The 24,101-nt window shown below is 51.1% G+C and overlaps 1 protein-coding gene across 2 annotated transcripts in view; it reads right to left on the bottom strand.

Annotated features, from left to right (window-relative positions):
• Positions 1-11,665, bottom strand: part of ADAP2 (ArfGAP with dual PH domains 2) — a 30,547-nt gene extending 18,882 nt beyond the window's left edge. For both annotated transcript variants that reach the window (XM_056126951.1, XM_056126950.1), the window contains exons 1-5: positions 11,463-11,665; positions 10,719-10,849; positions 8,754-8,845; positions 5,026-5,105; positions 4,014-4,126 (exon numbers count right to left, since the gene is read on the bottom strand). In XM_056126951.1, coding sequence (XP_055982926.1) covers positions 4,014-4,126; positions 5,026-5,105; positions 8,754-8,845; positions 10,719-10,849; positions 11,463-11,556 — 510 coding nt within the window. In that variant the 5' untranslated portion in view covers positions 11,557-11,665. The remainder of the gene's footprint in view (positions 1-4,013; positions 4,127-5,025; positions 5,106-8,753; positions 8,846-10,718; positions 10,850-11,462) is intronic.
• Positions 11,666-24,101: the final 12,436 nt, after the last annotated feature.

Here is a 24,101-nt window from a genome sequence, read left to right as displayed (position 1 = left end):
ACTTCATTTTCTCCCATAATTTTTCAGTGCCCCAAGTGTGGCCTGGGCCACAAGGTCACTCAGAGGAGAGTGAATGCGACAAGGCACCAAACAACCATTGCCACATGGAGGAAATGGAAGCCAGTGGCGGCTGAGGTGCACAGAGCTTGTGCTTCTCTGACTTTCTTAGCCACACCCTCATATTTTCTTTGCTGGAAACTTCTCTATTCTCTGACTGCTGGCACAGCCCAGGGAGATACAGATAAATCTCCAAAGTGGACTTCTGTCTTTCTTCCCGCTGGGCAACTCCTCCCAGAAAGAGGTGGAAACTACAGTCCCTCCCCTTGAATCTGGGTCAGCAACTGGCTTGCTTTGACCAACTGAAGAATATTGTGTTTTGGCCTGGCCTTGGAGGCTGGCAGCCTCCTTCTCCTTGTGAGAGGCCAGCTACCATGTTGTAAAGGAAGTGGAGCTGGAGGAGGCCTGGGTTCCATCCCTAGTACCACAACCTTTATACCACATCTAGTCAATGGCATGGAGGCCATGCTCTGCATGCAGGAGGCCTGGGTTCAATTCTTGACACCTCAGGGTCCCCCTACTGGGAGCAACCCCCAAGCACAAAGCCAGGAGAAGCCCCTGAGCACTATTGGGTCCAGCAGGCCCAGACACAGGCTGGAGGCAACAGAGCTAAGTGTTGATAATTCCAGCTCCAAACTGTCTCCAAATGGCTACCCTCATGTCCAGGCTTCCCTTATTATCAGAAACAAGAGTGTTTCTAGTTGGTAGGATTTGGTAGGTTACTTTTGGGGTCTGAAATGGCTACTACTATTAATTTACATGAAAGGTTTTGTACACACACATTCCAAGAGCTCAAAAATAAATTTCCAAATAAAAATGTTCTACTTTTGGATACCAGGAGAAACCCACATCCAACATCTTTCTCAATTTCTCCACTTGGATGACTAATAACCATCTCAAACTGAAAAAGACTCTTGATCTTCCCCTTAGGGAACTAAGTCTTTGCCATCTCAGCAAATCCATTCTTATGCTGTGTAAAGCAAAAGTCTTGGCATCATACTTTTATGGGGGGTGGGGGAGGCACAGAGGCCACTCCTATTGGTGCTTAGGGGCTGCGCCATGCCAGGGATCGACCCTAAAGTTCCGCCTTCAAAGCACGTGCTCTGACACTTTGAGTTACCTCTCTTGCCCGTGGATCATTCACACAGCCAAACCTTTAGTGAATCTGATTGGCTCTACTTTAAAATACAGGCAGAGGGGCTTGAGCAATAGCACAGTGGGGAGGGAGTTTGCCTTGCATGCAGCCGACCTGGGTTCAATCCCCGGCATTCCATATAGTCCCAAACAGAGCCAAGAATAACCCCTGAGCATTGCTTGCTATGACCCAAAAAGCAAAAAAATAAAAAAATAAGGCAGAATTTGACCATTTCTACCCACTGCTTTCACCATTATCTTGATCTAATTTACCTCTGTTCCTCCCTTGATTATTAATAGCTTCCAAACTGGTTTCTCTGCTTCACTCTCGCCTCCTCCTCACCCTCACCCAGCAGCCACCAGGGTGTTCCTTTTAAGCTTCTGTCTCTTCACATCACTTATTTGCCAAAAAACTCTATGGTGCTTCCCTTCTCAAAGTAAAAAACCCTAAAGCCAGAGTTTTCGTAAATTACAAATCAAATCAGGAACTTGTATCTAGGCTACTGAAAGAACCATTACCACTCACTCATCAGAAGACAAATAACCTAATTAAAATATGGGGAAAGGACCTGGTTAGACATTTCTATGGTATATAAATCAGGAATGCAAAGAAAAATCACAATAAAGGCTGCAGAGATAGCACAGCAGGTAAACTGCTTGCCTTGCATGCTATGCTACCAACCCCAACCCAGATTCAATCTCAGGCACAATATATGATTCCCTAACCCCTGTCAGGAGTGATTCCTGAGCACAGATATGACCCCCCTCCCGAAAGAATGAACCTTTATAGCAACCTGCTGAATGAAGTAAGTCTGTCACAGAAGGTCACATACACAGATACCACTTACATGAAATGTGGACTCAAGACCTTTGTGGAGACTGAGTAGATTTTTGGTTGCCAAAGGCAAAAGAGTGGGTTAAAGGTGAAAGTGAAGGAGTATGGAAGTTTTTTGGTAATGAAAAAACAATTATAAATTGATTGTGGAGAATATACTCTCAGACATGGGCTATGGAGTTTTTTGCTTTTTATTTTTGTTTGGGGGCCAGCAGTACACAAGGCTTACTCCTGGCTCTCAAGGATCGCTTCCGGTGCTCAGGGAATCCTATGGTGTGCCGGGGATTGAACCTGTGTTGGTCATATGTAAGGCAAGTGCCCTACCACTTTATTATTGCTCTGGCTCCTGAACTGTGTGCCTTAAGAGGGTCAACTGGGCCAGAGCAATAGCACAGCAGGTAGAGCATTTGCCTTGCATGTGGTCAACCTGTAAATTACAAACCAAATCAGGAACTGGTGTCTAGGCTACTGAAAGAACCATTACTGCTCATTACCAATCCCTGGCATCCCATATGGTCAATGCCAGGACTAATTTCTGAATGCAGAGCAAGAAAAAAACCCTGAGCATTACCAGGTGTGACCCCAAAAGCAAAATAATAAACCAATTAATTAATGAAATCTCACTTAAAAAAATAGACAAAAGGGTCAACTGTGTGGTACATGAATCCTAGCTTCATAAATTTACAAACAAAATCCCAAATCTTAGGATGGCCTACAAGGTCCATCACTGTGCTGGTTTTTGTCTCTCCATCCTTTGTTTTAACTGTTGTAGAATCATGCCTGGTGTTGCTGGGGTTGGGGGGCGATGCAGTGCGGGATTCTAGGGTTTCAAACATGTGTATCATCTACTTGAGACACAACCTGACCCCCTCTATCCTTTGTCTTCTTCTTTTACATTTTTTAGGTAACATCTGGCAGTACTTGGGATTTATTCTTGGCTCTGCAGTGATTATTACTGGATTATTATTTCAGTGATTCTGACTCAAGAAACACTCCTGGTGGGCTCAAGGGACCATATGTGGTGCCAGGGATCAAACCTGGGTCCTCCTCCTCCTCCTCCCCCTCCTCTTTCTCCTCCTTCTCCTCTTCCTCCTCCTCCTCCCACACTCATGCTGAGACTCCTAGGCAGGGCTGTGGCTGAGGGTTGAGCTACTCAGGCATTAAACAATCCTCTGGCTGAAGTGAGGGCTTCAGGTCCAGCCTCTGCCCGGCTGAAAGGGCCCAAGCTGTACCCACTCCCGGGCTCCTCCCTCTGACATGGCACACAGTCAGGGCTCTCTAGGACAGGCATATAGCTCCCGCATACACCAGCCCCTCTGTTCTTCCACTCTCTCCTCCACATACTTGACCTCTGCTCATTCTCATTTCATCTGCCATAGAAGGGGTACCCTGCACATTCCCAGGCCCCTCATTCTCTCTCTTCACCCACTTTTCTTTCACTCCTCAGAACCTATTGCCACCTGAGAGATGATATAGTGACATGCTGTTCAGGTCCGTTACCACTTCATTTTCCATTGGAATAAAAGGTCTGAGATCACGAGTTCATCTGGGGATGAAGCTCTAAGGCCTGGAATAAGATATATCCTGCAGCAGGTATTCAGGAAGAGTTCCTGAGGGCCCAGATGGATAGCTCAAAGGGTTGGAGAACGTGCTTTGAAAGGTGGGAGACCTGGGTTTGATCCTTGGCATCTCAGGGTCTCTTGAGTACCCAGAAGTGGCCCCTGAGAAATCCCAAGTGTGGGCCCAAAACCTAAAAAAAAATTCATTACCTGAGAGCAGAAGCCAATGAAATAAATACAAGTGATCGCCAAAGGCCAACTTAGAAGAGAGGTGTGTGGGGGGTGGATCAGGCTGACTATACAATCAAAGCAAAAAGCAGCGGTCTACAGTGGCTGAGATGACCATAAGGCACCATTAATGAGAATCTGGACCCCTGAGGGTCATCCTGATGCTCCAAGTGGGCTCCCGCATTGGCCTGGCCTCTTACCTCCTCTTTGGTGTAGTACTTCAGGAGACCTTCTCTGGCCAAGAGGACAAACCTCCTCCTCAGGAACTGCGCGTTGTCCCTTCCCCGCTTCCACAGGAACCCTTCTCTGCTCCCTGAGCCAGCGAGGAAGAGAGAGTGTCATCACCCCTGGCCTGCAGACTCATAGTGCAGTGCTCAGACCTGGGAGGGTCTCAGTTGCAGTGAGCCCCCTACCAGCCGCTATGTCTTGCTCATAACTCTGCTGGCTCAGCAGCATGTCCTGGGGCTGGACTCCCAGGCTTGTGACATCCCAGGACACCAACTGAACTACTCCTAAGCCTCCTCCTAGGCTTACAGGAAAGAAGGCACAGTCAGCCCCTCCTGAAGCTGAGAAACAAACTGATTCTCAGAGACGCCCGAGAGTCCTGCCGAACTTGCCACTGACTTCAGCCTCAAGAAACCCCCATCACGCCAGTGCCCGACGACTCCTGCGCTGGGTAGAAGTTCAGGGCCCACTCCTGGCAGCGAGGAGCGAGCAGCACTGGCAGTTTCCAAAGCTTCGCGCCCCTGTCAGTGTCCACTCAGACACTGAGCCACAAGGCAGGCGCAGCAGGCAGTTCAAGGCTGCAGAGAAGGCAGAGGCCAGTACAAAGGCAGGAAGAGAGGCTGGAACCCAGCCCAGGTCCTTCAGCAAGCCTGGAGCAAGCCTGGGGCTGGCCAGCGGCAGAGCTGCCTCCTTATTGGCTTGCCCCCCACCCCACCCCCCCGGCTGAGGCTTCCTGCTTTGTATATTTAGGCTCTCTGCACACTTGTTCTCTGCGAGGACCCAAGATAAAAATTCTTCTCAGCCACTGAAACCCTAACCCCAGCTCCCTTAGTGAAGACGATGCCTCTCTCAGGGGTAAATGAACCCACAATTTGGTCTCTGCGGTCAGGAGGGTGGGCAGCAGTTCTCTTTTCATGGGCCTTAGGCACTCTGTTTTCTAGACCTCACTAGAACACAGACCTCAGAAGACGATGAAAATAAATTTACCTGGGGGCGAGAGAGTTTTCCCATCAGCCATAAACTCCTGTCTCTCATACTTAGCTCGAATCCATTGTTCCTTTAAGACCCTGAAAAGAGAGGGCTTTGGTCAGTTGTGTCTGAGACCTGCTCGTGCTCTCTCTCTCTCTCTCTCTCTCTCTCCCTTCCTCCCTCCCTCCCTTTCTCTCTTCCCCCCTTCTCTCTTACACACACATGCACGCACGCACACACGCACCGTGCACAGACTCCAGGCCCTTGGTATGAAGTGGAAACAAAAGCAGCCGAGGCTGTCTACTCAACCCCCTCAGGTTTCAGGCTTTCTGAGTCCTGGTGCTGTTAGTCTCGGGGGCTGGAGAACTGCTTCTGGGACTGCCCTGTGCTCTGGGGGACACTTAGCAGCCTCTTGGGCCTCTACCCACCAGGTGCCCATGTGGTCCTGCTGAACCTGACAATGGCTCTGGACAGGCTCCCTGTCCCAGGTCACGCAAGATGTCTTTAGACTTTGCCAGTGTCTTCAGGGGACACAGGTGGGGTTCTCTCAGTACAAAAATCACTGGAGTGTTCCCATCCCAACCTCAGCCCTCTCAGCCAGTGAGACAAACATCTGCTCTCCATCCACCCACTGACACAGTCACCTCCCCCAGCATTCTATGAGCTGAAGCACGAAGTATTCAAGAGTCTCTTCCTGTGGCCCACTTGGGAAATCTGGGCCTGACACACTGAGCAGAGCGGTGGCCCCGGGGTCTGCCTCCTGCCATGTAGCCACCGTGTCATCCAAACCAAGTTATTTCACTCATCCGAACTTGGGGGATAGGCCCGCAGTGTCCTACATCCTCCTCGGGGTTGTGAAGAGGCTTCTGGTTCTATTTTGTGTTGGGGCCATACCTGGTGGTGCAGAGGGGCTATTCCCAGCTCTGTGCTCAAGGAACCATGGGGAACGGGGTCAGAGCCAAAAACCTCCTGCAGGCAAAGCATGTGCCCCAGCTTGTGGTGTGCTCTCACCCGCCCTTGCTAAGAGCTGTAAATGTCTATGAAAGGCCTGTTCAGCTTCTGGGAGGTGTTTGATAATCCACCCAGATACTGTCATCCAGGACCCCTGGGGGAAACCAGGCAGCCGTAAGAGAACGTAACTTAATCATCTGATTACTACTCCACTTCTTCAGGTACGGGTTCTAAGATTTATCTGCCCTCGGTAAGGGCGTGATGCAGAGCTGGCACTTGGACTAAACTGGCCCATCTGGGCAAAAGTGAGAGAGAAGAAAGAGGAACTGGAAAGAGCTCCAGGGACCTGGAGACATTGCTGCCGGCGCCCTGGGGGCCTGACTGGGGAATAGGCAGAAATGGGGACAGCCAGCTCAAGAGATCTGGTGCGCTTTGTCTCCAAGGGCAGCTTCCTGGGGTCTGATCCCCCAGAACCATAAAGTACCCATTTGCCTAAACTGGTTTAAACTGGACTTCTGGGAGCTGGAGTGATAGAATAGTGGATATTTGCCTTGCACGTGGCCGACCGGGTTCAATTTCCAGCATCCCATATGGTCCCCTGAGCACTGCCAGGAATAATTCCTGAGTGCATGAGCCAGGAGTAACCCCTATGCAACACCAGGTGTGACCCAAAAAGAGCAAAACTAAATAAATAAATAAACAAACAAACAAAAACTGGGCTTCTGGGGCTGGGGAGAAAGCTGGCTGGAGCCCAAGCTTTGCATGCATGAGCCCCAGTTTCTAACCCCTAGCATTGCAGGGAATGAACCCCAGGCTTGGAAAAGACCCTGAGTACCATCATATATGGCCCCCAGCCAAAACGACAAATGACAAATAAGTGTTTCTTTCACTTCCTGTCAAGAGCCCTCACCCATAGGACACGGAGATGATGTGGAAGCTGAACCTCAGGATCAAAGCTGGAGGGAGACCAAAGACCCCAATCGTGGACCTGCAAGTATAGGATCAAGAACTGGTGGAAGGAAGCATCAGTGTCAGCTAAGAGTAAGGCCACTTTGGAGTGAGGGCAAGCAGGCTACAAGCTGGCAGAAGGTTACAGCACACATTAGTTTCTCCCCAATGCCTCCCTCCCCGGGGATCACACAGCAAGGGGCCAGGCAACCAGGTAAGCCTGGACAGGGCAAGGGTAGCGATCAGTGCAGAGCAGCTCCCTGGCTCCACTGAGACTCAGGGCTCAATTCCCTGCACCAAAAATCAACCAAGAAAACCCCCATCATATCATTCTTTTTTTCTTTTTGCATTACACCCAGTGATGCATAGGGGTTACTCCTGGTTCTGCACTCAGGAATTACTCCTGGCGGGGCTCAGGGAACCATATGGGATGCTAAGAATTGAACCTGTGGGTCAGCCGCATGCAAGGCAAATGCCCTACTCGCTGTACTATTGCCCTAGCCCCATCATCAGACCATTTTTTAAAATAAAGAAAAAAGGAAGCGAAATAGGATAAAAATGGAATCAGGCAGCCCATGAGAGGTTTTACATAAATCAGTTCATCTGGGGGCTGGAGTGATAGCATAGCTGGTAGGGCGTTTGCCTTGCACACAGCCTACCCACGTTCGATTCCCAGCATCCCATAGAGTCCCTCGAGGGAGTAATTCCTGAGTGCATGAGCCAGGAGTAATCCCTGTGCAGTGTCAGATGTGACCCAAAAAGCAAATAAATAAATAAATCACCTCATCTATAGTTCTGTGGGCATTACTTGATGTGTCCATCACCAACCAGATCAGAGTAAGGATGCGCAGCCAGAGAGATCCAGTCAGCCTCCACCTTCTCAGGGCAAGGGTCAGGCAGAGTCGGACAGAGCTGGGCTTCCCTGCTGCAAGTCTCTACCTGCTGGCTGTGTCTGGGACCCCAGGCATGGCTCGCCAGGTGGTACAGCTGCACAGGTTGTGCACTGTCCACTGTCCCCTGAAGTCAGAGGCAGGGACGCTGCCATGCCTCTCCTGGGAGGCAGAGTCTCCCCATTCACACAGTGAGTCTCAGTGACTGGGAATGAAGCTCAGGCAAAGGCGGTCTGTTATAGGCCTGGGGTCCTTGGCAGCTGGACACCCACCAATGAGTGAGCAGAAACCTTGCGTCTTGTCCCAGCCAGACAACTGTACTCCTAGTATATCCTCTCCATGCTTCAGCTTACCCAGGTTCTGGGCTAGTCCCACTCCACCTCTACATGCCTCAAGCTTTTTAATTCCATCACTCGGTTAATATATATGTCACCTGCCGCTGTTGAGATAATGAAATGAATGCACAGAAGCTTTTCAGAAAGGGCCAGTTCGATCGTAAAAGCCAAGAGGTAAGAGTAGCGAGGAGAGAGAGCAGCGAGTCATTATGGTTACTATTTCGGGCGCTAGGGCCCAGGCAAGCTGCTTCTGAGCTAGACAGCTCAGAAGGGACAGCCCAGAGTTCAACACACCACAGGAAGTAGCCCAGATGTGGTTGTTCTGCAAAAATCTCAACATTTTCCTCCTGATCAAGTCAGCCGGCCACCAGTGGCTAAGGGAATGTCAGTGGCAGAGAGAAAATGCCCCTTTCATAGCCGCAGAAACTGAGCTCAGCACAGTCATATGAATCCCCAGCAATGAAGTTGGGGAAGAGTTTCATTGCTTCTCTGCACTTTCCATAAGCGGCCCGAAAGAGCCCCAAATTCTGTTGTGAGCTATATCCGCATGAGAGAGCACTGCACATCGAGGTGTTGGCAACGGTGCGGGGTGGGGAGCAAGGCTGGGCAGTCACCCACTCACAGGCAGTCACTGGCCTGGGGGACGTAGTAGAAGGCAGGGACTCTGGCTTCGTACTTGGCCTTCACACGCAGATTCCCATTGTGGGTCATAAACTGCAAGACAACAGCAATGTGGGGTAATATCAGAACTTGAAACAAACAAACAAACAAACAAACAAACGTGAAATGAAACATGGACTCCATTCTCAGGGCTTCCGGGCTGGGTCAGGAGAACATCCCACAGGAGCTGTCCTGGGCCCCCAGGAGGCTGGGGAACACCAGCAGGGAACCGTGAGGTGCTCTCACAACCACACTTCTTATAGTCGGGCGTCTCGAGTCCACACACATTAACTCCTATGATCCCTTCAACCGCAGTAACATTATTCTAGCCATTTTAGAGATGAGGAAATCGAGGCCCAGAGAGATTCGTTGATTTACTCAAGGAAAAACACAGGAAGTAATGAGCTAGGATTTGAGCTTGACTTTCTCCCACTCCTGCAATGGCCACGACCTCAAGGAGCAGTTCCCAAAAGTCTGCAAGTGCTTGCAAGGCAAGATCATACAAGGCACAGTAGAGCCCTCATCCTACCCACTATACTATCTCTCCAGACATAAAAACCCAGTTTGGTTTAGTTTGGTTTGATTTGTTTTGGGGCCACACCCAACTGTGTTCACGGCTTACTCATGGCTCTGCACTCAGTGATCACTCCTTGCAGTGCTCAGGGGGCAGGGGATCGAACTCAGGTTGGTCATGTGTAAGGCAAAGGCCATATGTTTCCTATACTATCTCTCTGTCTTAAAGGTAAAGGTAAAGGCCCTCCCGTTGATCATTGATTTGCTCGAGCGGGCCCAGTAACATCTCCATTGGAGACTTTGTTGTTACTGTGTCTGGCATATCCAATACTCTCGGTAGCTTGCCGGGCTCTCCGAGAGGGGCGGAGGAATCGAACTCGGGTCGGCCATGTTGGCCGCATGTAAGGCAAACGCCCTACCCGCTGTGCTATCGCTCCAGTCTTATTCAGACTTTTTCACCCCAACATCAAAATCCCAACTGTGTTACTTATTCACTATGTGACCACTTACCAATACTTAATCCCTTGAGTTTCAAGGATGTTAAAAATGAATCAACTATGACAGGGAGGTTAAAAGGCCTAAAGAAATAATCTTCTATCCATATTTCTGTGCTGACTTACCGCACTGTTCCTTTTATGGGGGTGGAGGGAAGAGTTTAGAACACACCTGGAGGTGCTCACTCCTGGCAGAGCTAGGGGTTGGTCACATGCAAGATACTGCCTTAATCCCTGTACTATCTCTCTGCCTGCTCGGTTCATCTTTTTCCTGCACTAGAATGCAGGGGGCCTGTGGGCAAGCACTTAATCTTGTTTACTGTTCTCCAGTCCACAGCCCATAGCAGACTTGCCATAAATATGGTTCAAATACCTCAGCATCAGCCCAGTCTCCCAAGCAGTGCCTGCCGCCAGGGCAGGTATTCTAACGGTCTGCCTGGTTCCCCAACAGTGCTGGAAATTCCAGCCATCCAGCACTGTTACAACACAAAGCACAGAGCTATCTAGTATCTATCTACATAATTTGTTCATCATCCTGACTAAGGTGCCCTCTCTCCCTGGAGGTCAGGGGAGCAGCTTGGTGCCTGACACAGGAGAACTTGCAATAATAGACCAGAAACGAGGAAACTTCTGTGCTGCAGGACTAGCGGTAACCCGCAGCAGCAGTCTGCCGACTGCTTACTCCGCTGATCCCACCCCTTGTAGCCTCCCCGCACAACGCAGACTTGAACTGCGGAGTTGCAGGGGGACAAAGAACAAACCCCGCGTGCGCAGAGCGAGTGAAGGAGCTAGATTCCCACTCTGGGCCCGTGTGGAAGCTGAGAGTGCGTCTAATCGGGCTCCGGGCGCCCCCCCACCCGCGTCCTCCCCCAGTAGAACGGTGGCCAGCCCTCCTCCCCTAAACCAGCTCCCCCTCCTACCTCCACGATACTGTCGTCCCAGAAGTCAAGTCTCACGGATTTGACTCTGCTGACGTCGGGGAAGTTGCGGTGGACCCCGGAGCAGTTCAGACAGATGAAGATGCCCAGCTTGTAAGAGGCCCAGTCGGGATCTGCGGGACGAGAGGGTCGACGGGGAGCGGGCAGAGGCATCCCGGGCAGGGCGGGGGGTGCTGGGAGAGGACTCGGGTTGGATCCCTGGCCAGTCCACCCGGAGGCGCAGGCCACGGCGGCGGGGACCCGGCAGCGGTGGAGATGCGCAGAGAGTGCAAGCGACTGGACAGCGCGGAGACGGGGAGTCGCGGGGGTTCGGGGATCCGAATCGGAATCGAGCGTCGGGGCGCTTCGGGGAGCAGCGGGGCGCAGCGGGGCGCAGCCGGGCGAGGCCCTGGACGGCGGGGCGGGACCCGGCGCGGGTCTGAGACCTGCGTCCAGAGGTAGGAAGTGGCCGGCTGCGAAGTGCAGACACCAGACTCGGGGGATCCGGCCGAGAACACCCGGATCCCGGGTCTAGAGTCGGGGTGCAAAGATTTGGAGACATCTGGGTCCAGAGTGGAGAGCGCAAGTGGCCGAGGTTCGGGTAGGCGCAGGATCGGAAAAGGAAAGGACCGTGGAGGGGGCTAAATCCAAAAGTGTCCCACGAGTCCGCGCGGGTGCAGCGGGCTCTGGGGGCCCCACGGTACGCGGTTGGAGGGAAGGAAAGGGGGCGCCGGCGTCGCCGCTTACCCGCCGCCCCGCAGTCAGCGCAGTGCGCGTTGCCGGTGCCCGCCGCTTGCAGTAGCTCCAGCAGCCGCTTCTTGTTGCGCTCGCGGTCGCCCATGCCCGCCCGGCGGGCTCAGCGGGGCCCCGCGCCGCCGCCCCCCGGCCCGCAGCTGCCCATGGCCCGCGCGGCGCGCCGGCAGGTGGAGCGGAACCGAGCGCGGCCAGACGCGGCCCCGCCCGCCCCGCCCCGCAGCGCCGCCGCCCCGCCCTCGGCGCCGCCGCTCCCGCTCTGCCGGGTCGCTCAGAGGGGTCCGAGACCGGCCCTGACCCGGCCGCTTGCCAGTTGCGCGACACTAGCAACCTGTTTAACCCCGGTGAGCCTGTTTCCTTCTCCGTACCCGGGCCCATGTCTGTATCCCAAGGGCCCTCGGAGACCACCCAGGCGCTGGCTCCTGCGCACGCGGTTTGACTGGTGCAGCCGCTTTCCTTGGCAGAGACCGTCGGAGATGCCAGCGGTGCCCAGCTGCGAGTCGTCGCTCCATTTTCCGTTCCTCCTACATCACACTACTTTAGGATTCGACCATCCTGCTCCGGGGCCTTGGGTGCCTATTTGCGGAAGGGAGGCGGAGGCACACCTCGAAGTGCTGGAGTCGCTCCCTGCGGTGCCTAGAACCAGGGTTCTGCGTGCACTCTAGAACCTTGGAGTTATCTTCCCCGGTCCCTTGGCCCTGAGTCCTTTCTCTCTACCTGGCATCACTGTTATTTATTTATTGCATTTTTTTTTTTTTGCTTTTTGGGGTCACACCCGGTCATGCTCAGGGATTCCTCCTTGCTCTGCGCTCAGGAATTACTCCTGGCGGTGCTCAGGATGATGCGAGAGATCAAACCCTGGTCCCTCTGCTTGCAAGGCAAACGACCTACCAGCTGTACTCACTCTCCTCACATTCACTATCACTATCACTATCCTCCCATTGTTCATCGGTTTGCCCCAGCGGGCCCAGTAACATTGTGAAACTTGTTACTGTGTTTGGCATAGCCAATAAGTCACAGGTAGCTTGCCAGGCGTTGCCTTGCGGGCAAGGTACTCTCAGTAGCTTGCCGGGCTCTCGGAGGGGCGGAGGAATCGAACTCTGGTCAGCCATGTTGGCTGCATGAAGGCAAGCGCCCTACCCGCTCTGCTATCACTCCAGCCCTCCGCCTCACATTACTGATATTTATTTATATGTTTATATATTATCACCATCCCCGACACACACACACACACACGTTAGGTGCATGCTAAGTTTTGTTGTGTTTTTTTTGTTTGTTTGTTTGCTTTGGTTTTGGCCATACCCAGCAGTACTCAGAGCTTACTCTTGGTTCTCCTCTCAGAGATCACTGCTAGTGAGGCTTAGGGGACCATCTGGGGTGCCAGGGATAGAACTGGGTTGACCAGGAACAAGGCAGGCGCCTTCCCTGCTGTACTGTTTCTCCACTCTCAGATGCATGGACGTTTTATTTCTGTGTCTCTGATCACTTCTAGCAATGAAAAGCACCTGCACGTTTAGAAGTTAAAAATTAAACCAAACAAACTCCTATGACTGTATTGAACAGCAGAGTGTGGCTTCATCAGCACAGACAGGGCTGGGCACTGTCATTTATGAGATGTGATCTGTAAGACCTTGTGGGGTTTCGAACTTGACATTTCATCACCCCTTCCCCCTTCCTCGTTGTCCCTCATTAACAACATCTTCAGAGACCCTTGGGGCTTGGGAAGGCGTCTATTGCCTACACTGGCCAGCCTCTATAGGGGGATGCTCACGCTTCTTGAAGGATTGCAGTGATATTCCAGCTGGCCCGCCTGTGTCTTCCATTCCACATGTGTACCCACCAAAACACTTACGGCAATCGTGTGTAAGGAAATGGATCCAAAAACTCTAGTTCCATCTCTTACTTTCTGTGTGACCTTGGGCAAGTGTCTTCACATCTCTGGCCATCGGACTCCCTCCCCTGCTGTAAAAGAGGGTTAAGAGATGCACCAGATAGGGCGTCTGATAATTGCCAGTGCCTGGCATAGAAGCCCCTCCATGGAAGGGGGCTCTCTCTGTCCTCTGGAATGTTGTCACTCTGTGGGGCGAAGGGGTCACTCAGGGGTCAATTCTCCAGGAACCTGACCAAGAATAACCAGTCATTTGAGGTCTTGGAGGTGGAGGGAAAGGTCTCGCCCAGGAGCACTAGTGAGAGAGCCCTGCAGAGGTCGAAGGGTATGTGGCTGTTTACCGAAAGGAATAAAAGATGATTCACTTCCGCTGCTTCAGCTGGAAAAAGCAGGGACAGAAATAAATCTCCCAGGAGAAAGATGGGAAAGGAATTCTGAGGTATAAGGCAAGGGGCAGGGAAACTAGGGGGACCAAAAGGGGACAGGCCAAGGGTGTTATTTCTCCCCTGCCCAATGCCAGAGCAAAGTTGTGGGTTGGGATGGGGGATGGTTCTTGGGTACCTTCTGCCACCTTTGAATCTGTGCCCCCCCCCCCCACACACACCGCAGTCCCCCAAGAGCCAACCCAAAGGAAAACAGCATCTTCTTCACCGTGACGAGTTAGAGATTGAAGAGATTCCTTTAGTTTCTGCTCTTCCTGTCCTTAATTTCTAGAAGTTTCCATTGGATAGAAATCCAGCCTTCAGTGGAATTTCAGGCATCCTCTGAACAACAACTCAAAGTGCACTTTGGAGTCCATGTGCGCCCTCTAAGGGCAGAGCGTTATCCTCCGAGGAGTTAAGTTACCCAGGGTCAAGGCTCCAAACAGGGAGTGAGCAGGGCTGGGGCGAGGGCTCCAAGGCTGGAGCGTGCGTGAGTGTCTGAGTGGGATCCCCAACCTGGTACAGTTCCCAGCACCGGCGGGGAGCCCCCTTCTCCACAAAAATAATGAGGACAGAATGGGAGCCTAAATCCAGGTCTCTGTGTAGTGTGGCGGCTCCCATGCCACTTTTGTCAGGAAATCCCAAAGGACAGGCCTGGTCTCCCTTTGATCCTCCCATCCCTGAATTTTTTTTTCATTTTTGGAAAAGTTGTAGTAGGGGAGCTGGAGAGATAAGTATAGCAGGTAAGACATGTGTCTTGCAGTTGGCTGCGGTTCCATCCTCAGAAGCATATGAGCACTGCCAGGAGTGATCCTTGAGCATACCTGGGTGTGGCCCAAACCCTCTTACCTGGAGAAATAGGCTGGAGAGAGAGCCAAATGGGCTGAGTACATGATTTGCATGGCAGAAAGCTCAGTTTGATTTGCAGCATCACTAACCACTGCCATGAACTACCCACTAAGCATAGCGTCAGGAGGAGCCTCAGAGCAACCCAGGTGTCATGAAAAAAAAAATTGTAGTAAACTCAATATAACAAGCAACAAAGAGATAGTTCAAGTGGTAGAGCACATGCCTAACCTGTGAGAAATACTCTCAGTTTGGTCTCCAGTTCTGCATGGTCCACCGAGTAACTCTGCATCTGGACCTGGTGTCCCCCTGCACCACCAAGAATTGCTGGGAGTAACCAAGGGCCCCCCAACCTTTGCAAGAATTGGTCCTGTTTTTAAAATTTTCTAGGGACCAGAGAGAGAGAGGGAAAAAGGGAGGGAGAGAGAGAGAGAGACAGAGAGAGAGAAGGAAGGGCACTTGTCTTGCATGCAGAGAACTTGGGGTTCAATCCCCAGCACCCAATCTGGTTCCCCAAATGGGAACCATCAGTGACCCCTGATCCCAGACCCAGAGCACCACCAAGTTTTTTTTATGAAAACACTGTCACTGTCACTGTCCTCCTGTTGTTCATTGATTGACTCAAGCGTGCCCAGTAACGTCTCCATTGTGACAACTGTTACTGTTTTTGGCATATCGAATACGTCATGGGTAGCTTGCCAGGCTTTGCCGTGTGGGCGAGATAACTCTCGGTAGCTTGCTAGGCTCTCCGAGAGGGACAGAGGAATCGAACTCGGGTCAGCCATGTTGGCCGCTTGCAAGGCAAACACCCTACCCGCTGTACTATCACTCCAGCCCCTTATGAAAACAAAATAAATAAAAACTCCCCTCTAACATAAAATTGGCCGTTTTAACCATTAAGTGCATAATTCAGTGAAATCTTTTTTGTTGTTATTATTGTTTGGTTGGTTAGTTGTTAGGTTGATCGACACCACACTTGTCGATGCTTACAGCGTATTCCTGGCAGTTCACTCAGGGATCACTACTAGCAGGGCTTGGGGTGCCATATGGGATGCTGGAAAATGAATCTGGATCAGCTGCATGCAAAACACGTGCCCTACTCACTATACTATCACTTTGGCCACTGAGTGACATTGTTGTACCCATCAGTGGGTTGCAGCATGGACGTTTGTGTTTTGTTTCGTTGTCTTTGGGTCATACCCAGTGATGCCTGGGGATTACTCCTGGCTCTGCACTAAGGAATTACTCTTGGTGGTGCTTGGGGGACCATATGGGATGACGAGGATCGAACCCAGATTAGCCGCAAGGCAAACGTCCTCCCCACTGTACTATCACTCCAGCCCCCTATAGCATGATGTTTGTGATGAAAAAAATTTGGAAGTGGGGGGGATGGAGTGATAGCACAGCGGGTAGGGCATTTTCCTTGCACATGGCCAACCTGGGTTCGATTCCCAGCATCCTTGGTCCTCCAAGCACCGCCAGGAGTAATTCCTGAGTGCAGAGCCAGGAGTAACCCCTGAGCATTGCCGGGTGTGACACACACACACACACACACACACACACAAATTGGAAGTAGATCACGGAGATGGGTGTACCACTGGTGGATAATGGGCATAATCCAAGCTGAGCTCAGTGCTGGGAAACCTGAAGGTGCTCCTGAGAAAGGGCCCTGTGCCAAAGGCTGGTCAAAAGCATTGGGACAAGATGGACTGCAGCTGAACTAGAGTGATAGTGCAATGAGTAAGGAGATGAATCCAGGTTCAACCTCCAACATCCCATATGCTTCCCCAAGTACCACCAGGAGAGATTCCTGGATTCAGGAGTAAATCCTGGGCATACAGGTGGCCCCCTCCCCAAACCAAAAACAAACATAAAAGGACAGACTGGTCCATATAGCAACTATCTGGGGAGAGGCAACAGGCAGTGGGACATAGCTGTAAATAAAGTTGCCACAGCCCACCCTGCCTGCCCTGCTCACAGAATCAGTCACTGTCTTGGCCGAGCGGACCCAGCTGCAGGAGGGCTGGAAGGAAGCCTTCAACCGCATTCCCAGCCCCAGCCTGGGCTCAGCTCCCCAGGGAGGCTGCCATAACTTCTTGAAAAACTTACTGTTTATTCGTTTCCTACTTTAAAAAAATAATCAGGGGAAGTGTGGGAAATGTCACATAAAAGAAAACATGACCCACAATCCCAACCACTGTTTCATCAGGATGGCTGCAGGTCAGATTCGTTAAATGCCTTATTCTAGGGGCAAGAGCCCAAAGGGCTGGTTTGCCTGATTGGTTCCATCCCCAGCATCGCATGGAGCCCTCAGCAGTTCCCTGAATACTGAGTTGAGAGTAGACCCTTGAAGAATGCTGGGTGTGACCCAAAAACAAATGAACAAAAACAAAAGACAGAAATGCATTATTCCATGTAACAAACTGAGCTAGAGACTATTTTTCTGCCTGTTTTATAGAGAATTTAAGAAACTGTGTCCATGATTATACAATTGTGGTGATATACACGGGATGAAACATAGTACTAGAACTAGGATCGAAATCTAAATTGTCTAAAGCTGTTTCCATCAAAATACTAGATTGAGAGGGCCTGAGAGATTGTACAAGAGGGTAAAGAGCTGGTCTTACATAGTCATCCCTGATTCCATCTCCACACACCATGTGGTTCCTGGAGCATCACCAGAGCACGGAGCCGGGAGTAACCCCTGAGCATCACTGGGTGTGGCCCACATCTTCGCACAAGAATTAGATTGAGGAGTTGGAGTGATAGTACAGTGGGTAGGGCTTTTGCCTTGCATGCAGTCAACCCAGGTTTGATTCCCAGCATCCCATATGGTCCCCCGAGCACTGCCAGGAGTAATTCCTGAGTGCAGAACCAGGAGTAACCCCTGTGCATCACCGGGTGTGACCCAAAAAGAAAAAAATAATAGATTGAACCATATGGAGTTGACACAGAAAAGTGGTAATGTCATGCAGTTCACCCTAATGCTGCAATTTTTGGAGGAGGCACACCTGGTGGTGCTCAGGGCTGACTCTTGGATCTGTGCTTAGGGACCATTCCTGTGGGCTCATATGTGATGACAGGGATTGAACCCGAGTTAGCTGCATGCATGGCAAGCACCCTACTCACTGTTCTATCCACCCGGACCCCCACTGCTGCACTTCTTTTTGTTTGGGAGTCACACCAGCGGTGCTCAGTGCTTACTCCTGGCTCTGCACTCAGGGGTCACTCCAGGCTGGCTCAGGTAATGATATGGGGTGCTGAGGATTGAGCTGAGTAGGCCGAGTGCAAGGCAAATGCCCTTCCCACTATTCTACCGCTCCAGCCCCCTGTTACTCTTCTAATAGGCATGCCTGCCAGGGATCAAACCCAGGCATAGGGGACGACACGAGATTTGGGGATCGAACCCAGGTTGACTGCATGCAAGACAAGCACCTTAGCTGCTGATCTATTTCTCTGCCCTCCTGGAAACGTATTATTGATAGGGAGATCAAGAAAGTCCTCTCTGGAGGGGGGCGTTCTGGTCCGTCCTTCACGCCCTACCGAGGTCACCAGTTGCCCCCCACGAGCGGCTCCCCAGCACGGCCACAGTCCCAGAAGCACAAGGACTTAATGCAGAACCCGGCAGCTTGGAGCAGAAAAGTGAAAGGACTATGCGTTAATCCAGGCCATCAAGTCTGCTGGAGGGGAAAGGGTGTTGCCCCATTCGCCCTCTCTTCTCTGGAAAGAAGGATGGCGGCCGCATGGGAGCCTTGTGGACAGCAGGTACGAGCCGGGGATGTGGGGGCGACTAAAACCTCATGGGAAGGGGGGCGTTCCGGTCCGTCCTTCACGCCCTACCGAGGTCACCAGTTGCCCCCCACGAGCGGCTCTCCAGCACGGCCACAGCCCCAGAAGCACAAGGACTTAATGCAGAACCCAGCAGCTTGGAGCAGAAAAGTGAAAGGACTATGCGTTAATCCAGGCAATCATTTCTGCCCAGAGGGGAAAGGGTGTTGCTCCCTTCCGCCCTCCTCCCTCTGGAAAGAAAGATGGTGGCCACATGGGAGCCTTGTGGACAGCAGGTATGAGCCGGGGGTGTGGGGGCGACTAGAACCTCATGGGAAGGGGGGCGTTCCGGTCCGTCCTTCACGCCCTACCGAGGTCACCAGTCGCCCCCCACGAGCGGCTCTCCAGCACAGCCACGGCCCCAGAAGCACAAGGACTTAATGCAGAACCCAGCAGCTTGGAGCAGAAAAGTGAACGGACTATGCGTTGATCCAGGCCATCAAGTCTGCCGGAGGGGAAAGGGTGTTGCCCCATTCGCCCTCTCCTCTCTGGAAAGAAAGATGGCGGCCACATGGGAGCCTTGTGGACAGCAGGTACGAGCCGGGGGTGTGGGGGCGACTAAAACCTCATGGGAAGGGGGGCGTTCCGGTCCATCCTTCACGCCCTACCGAGGTCACCAGTTGCCCCCCACGAGCGGCTCTCCAGCACGGCCACAGCCCCAGAAGCACAAGGACTTAATGCAGAACCCAGCAGCTTGGAGCAGAAAAGTGAACGGACTATGCGTTGATCCAGGCCATCAAGTCTGCCGGAGGGGAAAGGGTGTTGCCCCATTCGCCCTCTCCTCTCTGGAAAGAAAGATGGCGGCCGCATGGGAGCCTTGTGGACAGCAGGTACGAGCCGGGGGTGTGGGGGCGACTAAAACCTCATGGGAAGGGGGGCGTTCCGGTCCATCCTTCACGCCCTACCGAGGTCACCAGTTGCCCCCCACGAGCGGCTCTCCAGCACGGCCACAGCCCCAGAAGCACAAGGACTTAATGCAGAACCCAGCAGCTTGGAGCAGAAAAGTGAAAGGACTATGCGTTAATCCAGGCAATCATTTCTGCCCAGAGGGGAAAGGGTGTTGCTCCCTTCCGCCCTCCTCCCTCTGGAAAGAAAGATGGCGGCCACATGGGAGCCTTGTGGACAGCAGGTATGAGCCGGGGGAGTGGGGGCGACTAAAACCTCATGGGTCGGGGGGCATTCCGGTCCGTCCTTCACGCCCTACCGAGGTCACCAGTCGCCCCCCACGAGCGGCTCTCCAGCACGGCCATGGCCCCAGAAGCACAAGGACTTAATGCAGAACCCAGCAGCTTGGAGCAGAAAAGTGAACGGACTATGCGTTGATCCAGGCCATCAAGTCTGCCGGAGGGGAAAGGGTGTTGCCTCATTCGCCCTCTCCTCTCTGGAAAGAAAGATGGCGGCCACATGGGAGCCTTGTGGACAGCAGGTATGAGCCGGGAGTGTGGGGGCGACTAAAACCTCATGGGAAGGGGGGTGTTTCGCTCCGCCCTTCACGCCCTACCGAGGCCACCGGTTGTCCCCCGCGAGCGGCTCTCCAGCACGGCCACGACTCCAGAACATAGAAACCAATTTCTTAACTATCTGACTTTCAGTAGAAATACCTCCAGGGTCAATAGGTAAAATAGCCTAAATCCAAAACCAACATTTAATTCTTGAACCCAGCTGTAGAAAGCAAATCACTTCACAATGCTTTTTCAGCATGTCTGATTTGGGGGGGGGGGTAAACTCTAAAAAATAGTGGTGAATCTTTTATTGAAACAATGAATCTAATCAAAGCAGATAGAGTGTTAACTAGAATTCATCTGCCTCACAGGGACGGGGAGGGGTGGGGGGTGGGGTTTTATTGGGGTTCTTCATGGTAAAAAATAAGTATTGGTAAAGGGAAATGTGGTTGATATTTGCATGACTGAGACATAAACCTGAAAGCTTTGTAACCTTTCCCACAGTGATTCAATAAATAAATTAAAAAAAAAAAAAAAAGAAAGTCCTCTCTGAGAGCCAGAGTGATAGTATAGCGGGCAGGGCATTTGCCTTGCAGGTGGCCAACCTGAGTTTTAATCCCTGGCATCCCATATGGTCCCCCAAGTACCTCCAGGAGTAATTCCTGAGTGCAGAGCCAGGAGTAACCCTTGAGCATCGTCAGATGTGACCCAAAAAAAGAAAAAAAGAAAGTCCTCTCTGAGGAGATGGCATGGAAGCAAAGATCTGAGGGAGGGGTTTGCAACAACCAGAAACCATGTAACATGCTTGGGGGCTGCGATCCATCTTTGAACACACGACTGTCCAAGCTCAGCCTCTTCTCCCTGCTCATGCTGTCCCCTCTCCTCCTCCAGCTCCTTCCTCCATTCCACAGCCCTCCCTCCCTGCTCCCACTGACCTGGCAAATTCCTGCTTCTGAACCAAGTCTTAGCCATTGCTACCTGCCCTTGCCTCCCCACTGAGATTCTCACAATTTTTGTATTTCTTTAATCACCATCAAATGATACTATGGGGCTCAAATGTGACAATCAAGTAATCTTTCCCTATAAACTCTTGGTGTCAATGTTGAGCCCGAAAAATATGTGCTGATGATTATCTGTGAAGTGTTCAGGACAGGCACATACAAAAAGATAAGAAAAATATTAGTAGCCGCAGGACTTGAGCGAAGGGGCCTGCAGCGAGACTGTCATTGGGTATGAGATTTCCTTTGAGTGTATTAAAAATGTTTGGGTGGGAGGCCAGAGTGATAGTACAGCGGGTAGGGCATTTGCTTTGTATGCAAGTGACCAGGTTTGATCCCCAGCACCCCTTAAAGTCCCTGGAGAGCTGCCAGGATTTTGTGATCCCTGAGTGAAGAGCCAGGAGTAAGTCCTGAACATCACCACACCCAAAGATTTTTGTTAAAATTGGCCAATGAGAATAGTCTGGGCATTTGCCTGTCATGCGACTGACCCAGGTTTGATCCCCGGCATCCCATATGGTTTCTGGGCATCATCAGGAGTAACGCCTGACTGCAAAGCCCAGAGTAACCTCTGAGCATTGCCTGGTGTAGCAAAAACAGAACAACAAAACAAGCAAAACAGAAGTAACATAAAATGAGGGACAAAAACCCAAAACTCGGGCCAGGAAGATGGCTCAGAGGGCTGAAGCACATACTTTGCATGCTGGAGCCCTGGGTTTGATTCCTGGATTCCCAAGGCCCCCTGTCTCCCCAGCAGTACCAGAAGCCATTGAAAAAAAAATGAATGGGGCCTGTTTTCTTTCCCTCACAAAATACCACTGGCAGGGTGAGCTGAAGAATCAGAGACACATCATGTGTACTGCCTGAGAGTCAGCTGTCCTTTTGTGAGGGCTCTGGCCTCCTTTGAGGAAGTGGATGATTTTGAAGAATAAGTAAACTTTACCACTAAATAAACATCAAAGTTTTTGGGATTTTGTTTTTGGGGTCACACCTGGTGGTGCTCAGGACTTCCTCCTAGCTCTGTGCTCAGGGATTACTCCTGGTGGGTTTGAGGAACCATATGGGTCGCTGGGGATTGAACTCGGTTCAGTTACATGCAAGGCAAGTACCCTACCCCCTGTACTATCTCTCTGGCCAAACCAAGCCCAAACATCCAATCTTTATGTGATGTATGTTTAATTCAAAATGACTTGGAGATTTAAACTTTTAAGTAAATCCTACTGAAGCCCAACAAATATACAGAAAAGTAAACAAATATTAAGTGCATCATTTGATAATTTTTTACAAAATGCACAAACATCTTTAACGAGCACCCAGAGCCAATAAAAATAATTAAAAGAGCATGACCAGCATTCCAGAAAGACATCCGTTTCCCCAAACATAGCCAGATTTTTATCATCATCAACTATTTTGCCTGCTTTTGAGCTTTTCATGAGTGCGTCACTTCTTTCAATGAACTTCATGCTTGTGAGAATCTTCCATGCTGCTGGGTATAGTTGAAGTTTATTCAAAATGGACAAAATCTTTTGACATCTGAAATAGTCCAGGAGATTTTTGTTTTATTTTGTTTTGTCTTGTAGCTGAAGCTTATTCAATATGTACAACAGCTTTTGATGTTCAAAATATTCCAGGGGAGTATTTCTAATTTTGTTTTGGGGTCACACCTGGCTGTACTCAGTTTACTCCTGGCTGTACACTCAGTGATCACTTCCTGATTGGGGGACCATATGAGATTCTAAGATTTGAACCCAGTGCAAGGCAAGTGTCCTAGCTGCTGTACTATTGTTCCAGCTCTAGGTCAGTTTTTTTAGCAATTTTTCTCCTCCAAATCTCATTGTGTTGACACCTGAACTTGACTTGTGCCTGGTCCCTTTTCATTTGCTTCATGAGATGAGAATATCGCTTTTCAATCTTATGGAAAACTGGATCCCTTATTCAATCCCAATACTGTAGCTCCTGAATTCTCTCCTTAAGAGCATTTCTTGGGACTAGAGTGATGCTTGTGACCAGGAGGATGCTTTCCCTACATGCAGCCAACCTAGGTTCAGTACCCGGCACCCCAAATGGTTCCCTGAGCATTCCAGGAGTGATTCCTGATCCCAGAGCCAAGAGTCAACCCCGAGTACTTCCAGGTGTAACCCAAAATCCAAACCAACAAAACACAGATTTTCTTAGCAAGGGGTTTGTCTCAGTGGCAGAGTAAGGCCTGGCGTGTGTGAAATGATACCCAGTACTCCCTGTCTTCCTCACCCTTCACACACATTCTCACAGGACAAGTCATTTCAGAGACTGACAGTCTGCACATCTCCACCCCAGTCCTCTACGACTGGCTATCTTCACCTGATGGCCTGTGGGTGAAAACTGTTTTTAATGAATCTTGCCTTAGTGAAAGCGAATAGGAAGTGTCAAGGTACACCACACACAGAAACGCCTTCTCACATCCTGGTTTTTGTCACTCAGATGTAGAGTTTTCTGGCTTCTCACACCCCTTACCTCACTATGTCAACCTGTTGATCTAAGGTTTCTTCTGACCTTTATGCAGGAGTATAGATTTATATAGCACTGTAGTACTGTCCTCCCATTGTTCATCAATTTGCTCGAGAGGGCCCAGTAACATCTCCATTGTGAGACTTGCTGTTACTGTGTTTGGTATATCGAATACGTCACAGGTAGCTTGCCAGGCTTTGCTGCATGGGTGAGATATTCTCAGTAGCTTGCCGGGCTCTCTGAGAGGGGTGGAGGAATCAAACTTGGCTCAGCCAGGCCAGCCGCGCGCAGGCAAATAGATGTATATCACTGTCACTGTCCTCCCTTTGTTCATCAATTTGCTCGAGCGGGCCCAGTAACATCTCCATTGTGACACTTGTTACTGTGTTTGGCATATCGAATACGTCACGGGTAGCTTGCCAGGCTTTGCTGTGCAGGCGAGATACTCTCAGTAGCTTGCAGGGCTCTACAAGAGGGGCGGACGAATCAAACTTGGGTCAGCCATGTTGGCTGCATGCAAGGCAAACGCCCTACCTGCTGTGCTAATAGATATATATATGAAATAAAAATTTGAAAAGTACATTTCTGGGGCCGGAGAGAATGTTATATGATGTCTAGTTTCTCTTCTTTCTTTTTTATTTTTTGTGAGCCACACCCGGGCTCAGGGGTTGCTCTGCATTCAGGGATCACTCCAGGCATCCAGGCAGTGGTCAGGCAACCAC

This window comes from Sorex fumeus, unplaced genomic scaffold (genome assembly GCF_029834395.1).
Source record: "Sorex fumeus unplaced genomic scaffold, SorFum_2.1 ptg000063l, whole genome shotgun sequence".
Taxonomy (NCBI): Eukaryota; Metazoa; Chordata; class Mammalia; order Eulipotyphla; family Soricidae; genus Sorex; species Sorex fumeus.
Note: the sequence above shows the minus strand (reverse complement) of the source record. Positions and strands in the feature narration are given on the sequence as shown.